We start from the raw sequence: 15,402 nt of genomic DNA, 5'->3' as shown, positions 1-15,402 counted from the left end.
CTGCGCGTCTCATGCAGAGGTGTGACAAAAGCGATGTTTTTGCGTTGCGTTTGTGCGTGTAGCATGGCAGCTTTAGTTGATTTTTGTTCAGCATATCCCATGGTACTTCAAGTCTTGATGTATAGAACACGTGTAAAGTTCCATCAGAAACAAAGTAGCTCTTTGGATGGTTCCTCTTTTAACATTTTCTCTATTTTTTTTTTTTTTTTTGGTCCCAAAGATGGCATCTGAGTTTTATCTAAACCAGACAGTTTCTTGGCCCTCTTTTTTTTTTTTTTTTTTAATCCCCTAAACCCAGCAATGACAAAGAGCAATGGCTGCATAAATTGGATGTAAGAAGAACACTTAGGGTTTATCACAGAAGAATCAAAGATTTCATATCTTCTGACAGATTGTTTGTACTCTTAGGGGGTCTTAAGAGGGGTCAAATGGCTTCTAAGAGTTCCTTAGCTAGATGGTTAAGGGATTGTATTAGGGAGGCGTATGTAGTTAAGGGTAAAGAGGCTCCCAGGGTTTGTAAAGCTCATTACACTAGGACTATAGCTGCTTCTTGGGCGGAGAGGTCGAAGGCTTCCACATTGGAAATTTGCAAGGTGGCCACCTGGGCTTCTCTTCATACTTTTTCATTGCATTATCGCTTGGATGTAGTCTCTTCTGCGGATTCTGCTTTTGGTAGGAGGTTGCTTGTGAACCAAAAAAAGAACAGTGAAGAAAAGAAAGACACGTAGTTCACAGTTCTAGCTGGCAACAAGACAAGTTTCTTTGCAGTGTGCACAATGGAATCCTATGAAGACCAATTTAGGCGGTTGAAAATAGATGTTAGAGGGAAGTACTGCCTACCAGTGTTCTCTGATGGTAACCCCATGGCAGACAATAGCACCAAAGGAAGCAGTGAACCAGAGTGAACTCTGTAGGGAGATGGATGTAGAGAGGTTTTTTAGGTGGTACAGATAGTTCTCTGAGTTCAGCTGGAGAGTTCTGTGTCCAGCATCTTCTGGAATGCATTCAGAATCCTTGTTTCCCACAATTATTTAGCACAGGTTGGAAAAAAAAATATATGGATTGCATTTTCCACTCTTAACTTATTTTCACTCCTCTCCATCCAGTTCTTCCTGGTTTTATTTTTGGGCTTTCCTTTACTAGACCTAACTTTGCATGCGTTCCTCCATGAGCAGTACCTGCATGCCAAGTTTGCCCTTATCTAAGCACAGTGAGCTACAAAGCTGTGCACGTACACATTCTGTCTGCTCCCAGTGGAGCAGGTTCAAGTTTTCTAAGTCAAATCATCAGAAGTTCTTGGGCAAAATCAATGATGATGTCGTTTTGTTCTGTCCCTGGCCTTCAGTGTGGCATCTGAAGACTTCTGCTCTACCTTTCTGAGGAAGGAGATCTGTGTTTTTCTACTGTTCTCAGTGTTGCCTGCGTTCCGCTACAATCAACTGATTTCAGAAGATTAATAGAGTAACCACCTTCTGTTTTTTCTTGACTGTACATTTAACCCTTTCTTGTGCAGCTATCTTGTCCTGCCTGCTGTGAGGGGATAGTCTACCTCTCTACTTACATTCACTTGAAATTCCTGAGATGTTCTGACATACCTAGTACATGCAGCATCCCAGGGCTTGTTTTCTTTGAAGGAAATCTGGAACACTCAGCTACAGTCCAGGGTTAAGCAGAAGATTTTGGGTTAGAATCCTGCCAAATTGCATTCTCTTCCCATCTTTAAGGTGGATTCCTCTTCCCTCTGGCTTTTCAGAAGCTTCTTGTTGAGACCTTTAAAAAATCAAAACCATCCAACATACTTTCATCTGTCTCTCACCTTTTTTTCCCTCCATTCCAGTGAGAAAAGTGAACTTTGGACAGATCAGATAATGAGTACCAAGAAAATCTTTTTCCAGTGGAGTGCTTTGAAAATGCTGTGGGGAAAGTTGTCAAGCCTGTAGGTTTACAAGCTTTGTCTCAGGGGTCTAGGAAGATTTGCAGAGGTCTTTCCTTCACAACATAAGAAGAAATTCTTGACTCTATATCCATTTCGAGAAAGTGTAATAAAAGGAGTGCAGGATCAAATTTATGAGGTGCATCTTCTTAGACTTTGAAGTTCAAGAAAGAATCAAGAAAGATGTGATTTTTGCTCTGGTCTTGGAGCAGGATGTTCAAGTAGCTTCTTCAAGGAATACATAGCTTCAGCAGATCAACCCAGAGCAAAGATGAAATTTGCACTAGGGGGGAATTTGATTTCGGGTGCACATTTTCTGTATTGGTGTTATAGGCTCAGCGTGGTATAACAAATAAAAATCCAATTATTGAGGACAGAAAGCAGGAATTTTATTTAATCTACAGCTGGTCAAATATTTTGTTTCTTCTGCTTATTTATATTTGGAGGGGAGTGGTATTTCCCATTTCCTCAGGATGTGTTATTTCCAGCAAAGTTTCAAAGCAAGTTCTGCCTGAATCCACCTAGTAAATGTGAGTGGTGCTGGTACTTATCCACAGTCAGTGAACTATCCTACAAAAGATTTCCTTCATGATCTGTGCTACACACAAGAAGATGCCACAGTAACTGGTTTTATGGCCCCAAATGCTGCACAGAAGAAAAATAATGTAACAGAACTTAAAAGGAGGAAAACTAATTACATTAACAATGCAAATTGTCTCATTGTCATCATCAGTGCAAGCTCAGAAAAATACAGAGTTGGATACAGAATTAAATATGTGAAGATACAAGGGAACATAGAACAAATAAAACCCTATTGGCCTTTTTAAGAACAATAATCCCAGACGTATTTTAATACATGTAAAGAAAGTCAACTGAATGGTTTTGATGTTAAGTGAAGCACTTGATGTCATCTTGGTTTAATTAATTACTATAAAAATGATTCAACTGGTAAACTGAAGGAAGTACACAAAATATGGGAAGATTATTTTGTTTGTAGAACATGAGTTTCAAGAAAGATCTAGCAAAGATTTGTGACTGAGTCAGTCTTGCCTTATCATCAAGAATGGTGAAGATTATCTATCCTCTGGAAAGGGAGCAAGTACAAAAAATTGAGGTTTTCCTCCAGCCTTCATCTTATTTCATGACATTTGCCATGGGCCAGCAGTGTTCACTTTTGGCCAAGAAGGCAAAGAGTCTCCTGAGAACTAAGAAGAGTGTGGCCAGCAGGTCAAGGTTTGTTCTCCTGCATCTCTACTCTGCCCTAATGGGGACACATCTTGGGTACTATATTCAATTCTAGGCTTCCCAGGTCAAGAGGGACAGGGAATTACTGCAGAGAGTTCAGTAGAGCATCTCTGTGAGAAGGAAAGACTGAGAGCCCTGGGGCTGTGGAGCCTGAAGAAGAGCAATCTGAGAGAGGATCTGATCATTGCTCAGCAATGGTTAAGGGAAGTGGGAAGGAGAATGGACCAGACACTTGGTTTTGGTTTCCAGTGAGAGAACAAGGGGCAATGGGCACAAACTGGAACCCAGGAGTTTCTATCTGGACAGGAGGAGAAAATTCCTTGGTATGAGGATGCTGGAGGCCTGGAGCAGGCTGCCCACAGATGTTGTGGAGTCTCCATTTGTGGAGAGCTTCCACCTCCCCTGGCCATTGTGATCCTGGGCAAGCTGCCGTGGATGTCTTTGAGAAGGGGAAGTTGGACTGGATGATCTCCAGAGGTCCTTTCCAACCCTCATCTTCTGGGATTCTGGGATTCTTTCTGTCCTCTAAGCAGCTGTGGACACATTCCTGTGCATCTGTGCCAATGGAGTTTGAGGTTTGGGCTTTGGGAGCAGAGAGATGTCAGTTTGTGAAGATGACCATGGCTGTCTAGGCAGGACCATTGCCTGTCTGCCCTGTCAGTTTGTAAAGGCAAACTGACATGGGCTGAGCAGCTTCACTACAGCAGCGGTACCAGTCTCTTAAATACAGCTGTACTTTTATTTCCCAGAGGAGTTTGCTGATTAAGGTGAGACAGAAGACAAGTGAAGAACTAGCAGGGCAAGAAAAGGATAATTTGTTACCTGTCTCTGTGGAGGCAATGCTTGAGAGGAAGGTTGTGGTGGCATCTGAAGTGCAGAGGCTTTGGGAGGGCTGTGACCTGTGTGCATTAAAAGTGTGAAGGGAGTCCTCAATAGCTAGAGGTTACATTGGAAAATATTGAGGACAGCTTTGCTTAAATGAAAGTGAGGAAAAGCAAAATAATTGGGAAGCCAAGGAACTTAGTAAAAGAGTTTTGCTCTCTTTAGAGTAAAATTATAGAAGAAACTTGACCCTGGGGCTTTGTTGGGAAGGCCAGAAAAGGTTTTGTGTTTGTGTGAGACAGATGAACATAGTCAGGAGTGCCCAGGCTGGTTGTTAGAAACAGAGGTGGAAAGATCTAGTAGAACCTTCTGAACTAAAAATGAAGACATTTTTTCAATGTCTGATTCTGTTGGAAGCAACATTTGGCTCTTTGCTTATGGTTGTGGCGACACAAATCTGCCATCACCTAGGTACCTCTTTATTTCATCTGTGAGTTCTTAACACATAAGGCAGCAATTCCACAAATACACCAGGATTTCAGGTTAAATGTTAAAGATTTTCTTTAAAGGCTTGATTACAAATGGTATAAATAGCTTGTTTAAGTAGTGTCAGTAAGAGAATGTGAATATGTATAATCCTAGAATGGTTTGTGTTGGAAGGAACCTTAAAGATCACCTAGTTCCATCAACCCTACTGTGGGCAGGGTAAGACACTCGGTTGTGTCTATAGCTAGAATCAGATGTTGTAACTATTAAAAAGATAAATCAAAAAGCTAATTACGAGGGAAAAGAAGGCAGGTTAAGGTAGAAAGCACAGAATGGAAAAGGAGGAGAAGATACCTAGTCAGTTGAGATTTATTTTATTTTTCATTGGGGAATAATTGCTAAAGAAAACTGTAGGAAAATTGATCATCAGTGGTGTTGAAACAGGTTACCCAGGATGGTGGTGGAGTTCCCATCCTTGGAGCTTGTGATGGTTTGGGTGTTCCCTGCCCCCCCACACTTTAGAAATCACCCAGATTAGACTCAGCCAGCTCTGGAAATATGAATGAAGCTTATATTTACAGCTAGCAGAATATACAAGTAGATATTTACAGTATATACAGAAATATACAAGGTAAAAGGTAATACAGAAACACAACTCCCCTCCCAGAAACCTGAGTCCCCAGGAGGGGCTCTCAACCACCCCTGCACCTTCCCTCTACCCCTCTCAACCTTACCCCAGTCTCAGAGAAGAATAGAGGTTCCGTCAGAGGTTTTTAGGAAGCAAAGTGGGTTAGCCCAAAATGGAGGGTGAGGTTAGAGAGATGCAGCTCAGCCAGCAGCCCCAGTGACAGTGATGCCAAGAGTGGTTAGCTAATGCTTTTATTTCTTGTTCCTATACTTCTCAGCAAGACTGTGAGCAAAGTAGACATCACCATTTCTTTTCACAGCCTGTAATCCAGCTCTTCTCACCAAAACATTCTAGCCTGCTTCAAACTAGCACAGAGCTGTTCAAGAAACTTCTGGATATGGGAACATGGTTTAATGGCCATGCTGGTGTTGGGTTGATGGGTTGAGTCCATGATCTTAGAGGACTCTTCCAAGAAAAAAAATTCTGTGATAAAAACATATTTAATACACTGAAAAAAAAGAGGTAAGTTTATGGTGCTGTCTACAACAGATTGAATGACCAAGTTGCTAAATGATTCAGTTAGTCTTTTCTGGGATTATATTCTACCACTTTGTCAGCTGTGTTTCCCAGTTCAAATCTGGTTTTGCCCCCAGCCTGTATGTGGAAAAAAACAAAAAAAACCCACAAAACCTGAAAACCTGAGACCACGACAAATGGTGTGTTAATTGTTTTGGGGGAAGAGATAAAGATCCAATTGGAGTAAATGAAACCCTGTCTATGTGCAAACAGTTATTTCTTGGGAAGAGAAGAGCCCTTTAAAACTTGACTGTGTGCTGCCAGTAACTTTGGGTAACTGAAGAGCTTTAAGTTAATGCCTGGAAGATAATTTTTAACAGTGCTTGACAGGAGCTGGGATTGTTTAGCGTGGAGAAGAGGAGGCTCAGGGGTGACCTTATTGCTGTCTACAACTACCTGAGGGGTGGTTGTGGCCAGGAGGAGGTTGCTCTCTTCTCTCAGGTGGCCAGCACCAGAACGAGAGGACACAGCCTCAGGCTGTGCCAGGGGAGATTTAGGCTGGAGGTGAGGAGAAAGTTCTTCACTGAGAGAGTCATTGGACACTGGAATGGGCTGCCCGGGGAGGTGGTGGAGTCGCCGTCCCTGGGGCTGTTCGAGGCAAGACTGGGCGTGGCACTTGGTGCCATGGTGTAGCCTTGAGCTCTGTGGTAAAGGGTTGGACTTGATCATAGAATCATAGAATCAACCAGGTTGGAAGAGACCTCTAAGATCATCGAGTCCAACCTATCACCCAGCCCTAGCCAGTCAACTAGACCATGACACTAAGTGCCTCATCCAGTCCTTTCTTGAAGACCCCCAGGGACGGTGCCTCCACCACCTCCCTGGGCAGCCCATTCCAATGCCAATCACTCTCTCTGTGAAGAACTTCCTCCTAACATCCAGCCTATACCTACCCTGGCACAACTTGAGACTGTGTCCCCTTGTTCTATTGCTGGTTGCCTGGGAGAAGAGGCCACCCCCCACCTTGCTACAATGCCCCTTCAGGTAGTTGTAGACAGCAATAAGATCACCCCTGAGCCTCCTCTTCTCCAGGCTAAACAGGCCCAGCTCCCTCAGCCTCTCCTCATAGGATTTGTATTCCAGGCCCCTCACCAGCTTCGTTGCCCTTCTCTGGACATGTTCCAGCACCTCAACATCTCTCTTGAATTGAGGGGCCCAGAACTGGACACAGCACTCAAGGTGTGGCCTGACCAGTGCTGAGTACAGGGGCAGAATAACCTCCCTTGTCCTACTGGCCACACTGTTCCTGATGCAGGCCAGGATGCCATTGGCTCTCTTGGCCACCTGGGCACACTGATGGCTCATCTTCAGCTTACTATCTATCAGTACCCCCAGGTCCCTTTCCTCCTGGCTGCTCTCCAGCCACTCAGTCCCCAGCCTATAGTGCTGCTTGGGGTTATTGTGGCCGAAGTGCAGAACCCTGCACTTGGCCTTGTTAAATCTCATCACATTGGCCTCTGCCCACCCATCCAGCCTGTCCAGGTCCCTCTGCAGGGCTCTCCTACCTTCCAACAGATCAACACCTGCTCCTAGCCTGGTGTCATCTGCAAACTTACTGATGCTGGACTCAATGCCCTCGTCCAGATCATCAATAAAGATATTGAACAGGACTGGGCCCAGCACTGATCCTTGGGGAACACCACTTGTGACTGGCTGCCAACTGGATGTGGCACCATTCACCACCACTCTCTGGGCTCTGCCATCCAGCCAGTTCTTGATCCAGCACAGAGTGAATCTGTCCAAACCATGAGCTGCCAGCTTGGCTAGGAGCTTCTTGTGGCAGACAGTGTCAAAGGCTTTGCTGAAGTCCAAGTAGACTACATCACAGCCTGCCCCACATTCACCAGGCGGGTAACCTGATCATAAAAGGAGATCAGGTTGGTGAGGCAGGACCTGCCCTTCCTAAACCCATGCTGGCTGGGCCTGATCCCTTGGCCATCCTGTAGGTGCTTTGTGATGGCACCCAAGATGACCTGTTCCATCACCTTGCCTGGCACTGAGGTCAGGCTCACAGGCCTGTAGTTTTCTGGCTCCTCCTTACGACCCTTCTTGTGTATGGGAATCACATTGGCCAGCTTCCAGTCTTCAAGGACCTCTCCAGTGAGCCAGCACTGCTGATAAATGATGGAGAGTGGCTTGGCCAGCTCAGCTGCCAGCTCTCTCAGCACCCTAGGGTGGATCCCATCTGGTCCCATGGACTTGTGAGGATCCAAGTGACTTAGCAGATCCCTTACTGCTTCCTCATGGATTAGAGGGGGACTGTACTGGTCCCTGACTCCATCCACCACTTCAGGAGTCCAGCTGTCCTGGAGACAACCTGTCCCACTAGTGAAGATTGAGGCAAAGAAGGTGTTAAGCACCTCTGCCTTTTCCTCATCCTTTGTCACTATGTTCCCATCTCTATCCAGTAAGGACTGGAAGTTGTCCTTGGCCCTTCTCTTGCCATTCATATATTTAAAGAAACACTTTTTATTTTCCTTGGCAGCCGTGGCCAGCCTGAGCTCCAAGTGGGCTTTTGCCTCTCTAATTTTTCCTCTACAAGACCTAGCAACCTCCTTGAACTTCTCCTGGGACACCTCCCCTCTTTTCCAAAGGTGATACACTCTCTTTTTAATCTTTAATTCCTTCAGCAGCTCCCTGCCCATCCAGCCTGGCTGCCTCCCTCGTCGGCTCATCTTCCAGCTCAGTGGCACTGCCTGCTCCTGTGCCTGCAGGAGTTCTTTCTTGAAGCAGGTCCAACCTTCCTGGACCCCTTTGTTTCTAAGGGCTATTTCCCAAGGAACTTTCTGAGTTAGTTCCTTAAATAGGCTGAAGTCTGCCCTTCAGAAGTCCAGTGTGGAGGTTCTGTTGATGCCCCTCCTGGTTTCTCCATGTATTGAAAACTCTATAATTTCACGGTCACTGGACCCCAGGCAGCCTCCAACCACCACATCCCCTACCAGCCCCTCTCTATTTGTGAGCAGCAGGTCAAGCAGGGCTGCCCCCCTGGTAGGCTCACGTAATAGCTGGGATAAATGAGATCTCTTCCAACCCTGATGATACTGTGATATTGTGATACTATGACAGCAGCCAGTCATTTGAAACGTCTTGGGTTTAGTTTCACATGGGATACATTAGATTTGGAGTATCTGCACCAATGGTGTTGAGAAGCTTTATGCTAGGTGATGGATTTTACAAATACCATGTTTGGGTTTGTTCTCATATTCCTTTTGAAACACAGACTCATAGAGTCACACAACGGTTGAGGTTGGAAGCAACTTTTGAAAGTCATCTGATGATCTAGCAACTCTTGCTTTGCTGGTACAGGCAGTTAGCAAGTATCATATCTAGATAGCTTTTTAATATCTCCAGGGATGGAGACTGCATAGCCTGTCTGGACAACAAATCCCAGAGCTCTCTTGCCCTCACTATAAGAAAAGCATTTGTCAGTGTTTGCTTGGATGCTCCTGTGTCTCCATCTGTGCCCACTGCATCTTGTCCTGTCACTGGGCATCATTGAGGAAAGCCTGGCTCTGTCCTCTTTGCACCACTGCTTCAGGTATTTTTGTACATCAACAAAATACTGTCTCGAGCCTTCTCCAGGTTAAACAATTCCAGGCCTTTCAGCCTTTCCTCACAGGAAAGGTGCTTCAGTCCCTTCATCATAGAATCATAGAATCAAACAGATTGGAAGAGGCCTCCAAGATCATCCAGTTCAATCTATCACCCAGCCCTGTTCAGTCAGCTAGACCATGGCACCAAGTGCCTCATCCAGGCTTTTCTTCCACACCTCCAGGGAGGGCAACTCCATCACCTCCCTGGGCAGTCCATTCCAATGCCAATCACTCTCTCTGCCAACAACTTCCTCCTAACATCCAGCCTACACCTCCCCCGGCACAACTTCAGACTCTGTCCCCTTGTTCTGTTGCTGGTTGCCTGGGAGAAGAGACCAACCCCCACCTGGCTACAGCCTCCCTTCAGGTAGTTGTAGGCAGCAATGAGGTCATCCCTGAGCCTTCTCTTCTCCAGGCTAAACAGGCCCAGCTCCCTCAGCCTCTCTTCATAGGGTTTGTATTCCAGGCCCCTCACCAGCTTTGTTGCCCTTCTCTGGACATGTTCCAGCACCTCAACATCTCTCTTGAATTGAAGGGGCCCCAGAAGTGGACACAGTACTCAAGGTGTGGTCTGACCAGTGCTGAGTACAGGGGCAGAATAACCTCCCTTGTCCTACTGGCCACACTGTTCCTGATGCAGGCCAGGATGCCATTGGCTCTCTTGGCCACCTGGGCACACTGCTGGCTCATCTTCAGCTACTCTCTACCAATACTCCCAGGTCCCTTTCTGCCTGGCTGCTCTCCAGCCACTCAGTCCCCAGCCTATAGTGCTGCTTGGGGTTGATGTGGCCAAAGTGCAGAACCCTGCACTTGGCCTTGTTAAATCTCATCCCATTGGCCTCTGCCCACCCATCCAGCCTGTCCAGGTCCCTCTGCAGGGCTCTCCTACCTTCCAACAGATCAACACCTGCTCCTTGTCAAAACTGAGGCAATATTCCCATTACTCCAAGATGGACAAGCAAGCTTTATGCCAGCCCTGCCTAAGGAGCTTCACTTGTTCTTGTTCCTGTCACCATTATTTTGCCCCTGATAACTGTACTAATTAATTCTCTCTTCATTCTTATCATACTGATGTTTCCAAATAAGCAAAAACTAGAAAAATCTGTTGACATGCAGTTCATACAGTTTATAGATCAAAGAATACCAATTAGTTTCCATTCAGCTGTTCTAACATTATTTGTTCTCCCTAGGAACAGGTGACTGCACAATCGATACAAAAATGAATTAATGACAAAAGAAACCAAATTTTGCACATTATATGGATAAAAATATGAACACAGTGGGGTGTGGATTTCATCATCTTCTATAAAAGGAGTTGTGTATAAGCCTGGATTTGACTTTATCATAACGTTACTATTCCCCTACATCTAGTTGAGGGTTTATGGTGGGTGGGTTTTTTGGGTGAGTTTTTTTTTATGCTTTATATTGATATATCAGAAGGTGTTGTAGACTGCTGACTTTTCTGCAGAATTAATCTCAACTTTGATCCCTTTATCACACTGTGCAGGAGTTCTGAAGAAAGCTAGTGGGGAGCTTTTAATAGGAGAAACCAGAGCAAATGAAACCAGTGTGCTTCCTGAGCAGTTACTTCAGATAGAGGAGGTGAGTACGGAAAGAGTCTTAAACTTTGCAGGGGATTTCCTTTTGTCTGTGTAGTCTGCTGCCATCTTTGTTATAAACATCTGTTTTCAGAGTTTCATTATTTTGCTGCTCCTATTAATTTTTAGGTGCAAAGTCTTAGTTAAGGTACAATAAAATCTAACAACATTCATAGAGAAGACTACTGAAGGTAGTAACAGAATGCATTTATCATCACAATTATTAAATATCACAAAACAGTGAAAAATGCTAATAGCTTTCTTCAGTGTTGAATGTAGTCTTAGGTGCAATAGAATCTTTAAACGATATATCAAGTTGTAAGCAGTTGATAATAACAATGCCAGCTACAGAGATGTACTCACACCATGTCCAGTTTCCTTGATGGAACTGTAGAATTGTGCTCTGTAGAATATATATGCAAGACAAAGGTCTTTAATGGCTCCCACTTAATACTAAACAAAGTTTTATTGCTGAGTTTATGGGACCTTGAGGCTCTAACAAGTCTCATATCTGCTGTTAGTGGAATTTCACAGAATTCCTGCGTATTAGGGTCAAAAGGGACCTCTGGAGATCATCCAGCCCAGCCCTCCTGCTAAAACAAGGGCACCCACTCAGATCACAATGCCCAGGATCACAGTGATTGGTGGGACTGGAATCTCTCCATAAAAGGAGAATCTACAACCTCTCTAAGCAGTCTGCTCCAAGGTTCCAGCACCCTCACAGCAAATAATTTTCTCCTGCTGTTCAGATGGAACCTCCTGAGTTGAAGTTTGTGCCCATTGCTCCATGTCTTGTCCCTGGGCACCACTGTGGAGTCTGACCCCATCATCTTCCCTCCAGTAGTCCCTTTAGCTCTTGCTGAGCATTGATCAGATCAATACCTCAGGGTATTGAGCTTCTCCAGGCTCAATACCCTGAGGTCTCTCAGCCTTTCCTCTTTGTAGAGATGCTCCAGGCCCTTCAGCATCTCTGTTGCCTCCAATGAACTCTTGAACTGGAGAGGCAAGAAGTGGACTCAGTACTACAGGTGTGCCCTGACTAAGACCGAGTAGAAGAAGAAGAGAACCTCCCTCAACTTGTTGGCCAGATTCCTTCATGCACCCTAGAATGCCTGTGGCCTTCTTTGCCAAAGGAATGCATTGCTATAATTTCCTCATGTCTCAGTTTAAATGCTGAAATTACTTTAAAAAATATGCTTTGAACCATTTTGTGAGACTAATGTTCCTGTGACTTACAGACTACACAGAAAAGTATTTTGAGAAGATTGTCTCAAAAATCAAAAAATAAAATAAAGAGTGCAAAATGATTGTTTGGGGGGGCTGCATTTGTGCTTGTTGGAGTTGAGTGTTGGGATTGGAGAGCTGCTTTGTGAAGAGGGATCTGGTGCTGCTGATCGATGGCCAGCTGAACATGAGCCTCCAATGTGCTCAAGTGACCAAGAACACCACCAGCATCTTGGCTTGGATCAGGAATAGTACGGCCAGCAGGACCAGGCCAGTGAATGTGACTCTGTGCTGTGTACTGGTGAGGGCACGGCTTGAGTCCTGGGTTCACTTTTGGGCCCCTAACTCGAGGAAAGACATTGAGGGGCTGGAGCATGTACAGAGAAGGTTAGCAAAGCTGGTGAAGGACTGTGAACACAAGTCCTGTGGGAAGCCGTTGAGGGAGTTGGAATTGTTCAGTTTGGAGAAGAGGAGGCTGAAGGGAAACCTCATTGCTCTCTACTGCTGCTTGAAAGGAGATTGGAGTGAGCTGAGGGTTGGTTTCTCCTCACTAGTATCAGGTGATAGAGGGAGAGGAAACATCCTGAAATTGTGTCAAGGGAGGTTTAGGTTGGACATTAGGAACAGTTCCTTCCCAGCAAGGTTCTCAGGCGCTGCAACATGCTGCCCATGGGAGTGTCTAAAAGCTGTGTGGATGTGGTGCTGAGGGATGTATTTTTCTGGTAGTGGCTTAGCAGTAATGGTGGGATTATGAGACTAAGCAACTGGTTGGATGTGATGATCTCAGAGGTCTTTCCCAATCTCGACAGCTCTGTGATTCTCTGACTGGGGAAAAGGAAAGGAAGAAGAAGGAAACTTCTGAACTGGAGTAAGCTGGAAAGACTTCACTCCAGAATCCTCCTCTCTTCCAATGCCCTTATTTTTGCTGTACATCTTATGTCACTAAAATATTTTACAGTGGTGCTGTTATCAGTTGGCTACTTCTGGTAAGATTTCGATCTGCTGAATGCAGGATTAGTGGAAAAGTAATGATGTCCTACTGTGCCTTCTCCTTACAGCTTCAGAACTCTGTAGAAGGCAGGGAACTGATGCAAACCATAGCAAAAGCCAGCACTGGCTAAAAGCTAGAGATCTTTATTTTAATCTTTGCCAAACCCAGCTTTGGAGAAGTGGAAATGCAGTGTTTAAAAAAAAAACAACCAATCTTTCTAAAAGTTCTCCTGTGATGTTCATGATTAGTGGCTTCCAGTGACTACCTTGCAGTGAAAACGATCACTGCAAGGCTCCCCATTGTTAAACTACTGAAAATGGTTAAAAATGTCTTTTAAAAAAAGTTTCTCTCAGAGGTTGTAAGTAATGTCAAGGTAAAGGTTGTGGTTTTAGAAGCAGTTTAAACAGATTTTTTTTTTGTACATTTATTTTTTGACAAACTGGTGACAATTAAAACAGTTTTAGTTAAATTTAGTTTGTTGTCTTGCACATCCATTTTTGTCTGGTGTATATACTGCTTCTAATATGATTTCATGTCTGGCAAAGTATATTTTAAGAGGTTATAGTGAGTTTCAAAAGGTGATATTGCCTTTTAATTTAGTTATGGATGTTCATGTAAGTTCCAGGCAATGACATTCAGTGAAGAATTTAGACTGATTTGCTGTAAATATGTATTTCAGCCCATCTCTCTGCATTTTGGCTGGAGGAATGCCTTTAAAGATCTTTCTTCTTCTGTGGCTCACTGTATAACAATAGCAATTGAGGATTTCTCAACTAAAATTCTCCAACATGAGCAGAAGGAAGGGTATTCAATGAGTCTTGTAAACAACCGGCAAATGAGGGAGTCCTGCGGAGCAGTCCAACAAGAGGAGCAACCAAAACGAATTGCTAAGGCAGGTACCAAAAGATCTGAAGTTTGAGGGGAGACAGAATGCCAAGGCTGTTTGCCATCTACACTTTGAAGTACTTACAGTACCATTAATATTCTATATCTTATAGAAATGGAATTAAGAAGAAAGCGAGAGGCATTACAATGTGAGGCTGAACAGAGCTTTATACAATAGCCCATAGTCTGCGCTTGAAAGAATTAACTTTTAAACTTTACTGGCATTTATTTATTTATTTATTTATTTAAATGCAGAAAAGTTCTAAAAACATTCTGATGAGTATCTGCTCAGTTACCAAGTGGGAAAATGTTGGAAGCCTTGAAGCAGAGCTGTGAAGGGATTTCCTGTATTCATATCCTTCCTTAGACATGCCATTTACCTAATCAGCGTAACCAATATAATACACCCAAATGAGAGTTCTTTGATTTGGCTGAAAGGTCATTAATATGATTAATTAAATTGTTGTTTGTTGGTTTTGCTTTATTTTTCCTAAGGAAATCTGTGCTTGAAAGGGTTGGGTATTTTTTTGTATTTGTAGATTTAGAATGCTGTTAATGAATGTTTGCTTAAAATAGAATCATAGAGTCAGAGAAGTGTCAGGGCTGGAAGGGACCTCAAGGATCATGACAGAGTGTCAAGTTGTGCTAGGGGAGATCTAGGCTGGATGTTGTTAGGAAGTTCTTCACAGAGAGAGTGACTGGCATTGGAATGGGCTGCCCAGGGAGGTGGTGAAGTCGCCGTCCCTGGAGGTGTTGAAGAAAAGGATGGATGAGGCACTTAGTGCCATGGTCTAGTTGATTGGATAGGGCTGGGTGCTAGGTTGGACTGGATGATCTTGGAGGTCTCTTCCAACCTGGTTGATTCTATGATTCTATGATTCTGTGATCTAGCTGAAACCCCCATGCCATGGGCAGGGACACCTCACACTGGATCATGTTGCTCAGAGCCCCACTGAGCCTGTCTTTAAAAACATCAGTGTAAGCTTTTGGGAGGTAATTTTAGGGAGGTCAGTGTATGAATTTACTAAGAGATGACAAGTTTGTTTTCAAAATTCAGTACTAAGAAATGTGTTTTTTCTGTTTTTCCAGATAAATGAGTTCATAAAGTTGCCATTGTTTACAAGAAATTAACCTGATGCTTCAAACATGCATCTAATGAAATCATGAGCAAAATGAAGGCATTGCTAACAGAAGATGGTCTTAATTTTTGTTCTCTGATATATATTACCCAGCCCTGCAGCGAAAATGAATGAAGCTATTCACTTTTCACAGATAAATGTTTCTGCCCTGTATAACAGAATGAAATACTTGCAAAGCTGGTTTAATATATTGATGTCTCATGCCAATTTCATTATTCAGCAATCTGACCCCCGTGTGTATAAACTGAGCAGCGCCTTCAGCACACAAATAACTTGATGCCA

General features: G+C 44.0%; 1 protein-coding gene across 1 annotated transcript in view; it reads left to right on the top strand.

The window, feature by feature from the left end:
* Positions 1–15,402, top strand: part of KIAA0825 (KIAA0825 ortholog) — a 359,412-nt gene that overhangs the window by 105,339 nt on the left and 238,671 nt on the right. Inside the window, 2 exon segments of the mRNA XM_064176290.1 lie at positions 10,791–10,885; positions 13,776–13,988. Of these exon segments, the coding sequence (XP_064032360.1) occupies positions 10,791–10,885; positions 13,776–13,988 (308 nt within the window).

The sequence above is a fragment of the Pogoniulus pusillus genome, chromosome Z (genome assembly GCF_015220805.1).
Source record: "Pogoniulus pusillus isolate bPogPus1 chromosome Z, bPogPus1.pri, whole genome shotgun sequence".
NCBI classification, from domain to species: domain Eukaryota; kingdom Metazoa; phylum Chordata; class Aves; order Piciformes; family Lybiidae; genus Pogoniulus; species Pogoniulus pusillus.
Note: the sequence above shows the minus strand (reverse complement) of the source record. Positions and strands in the feature narration are given on the sequence as shown.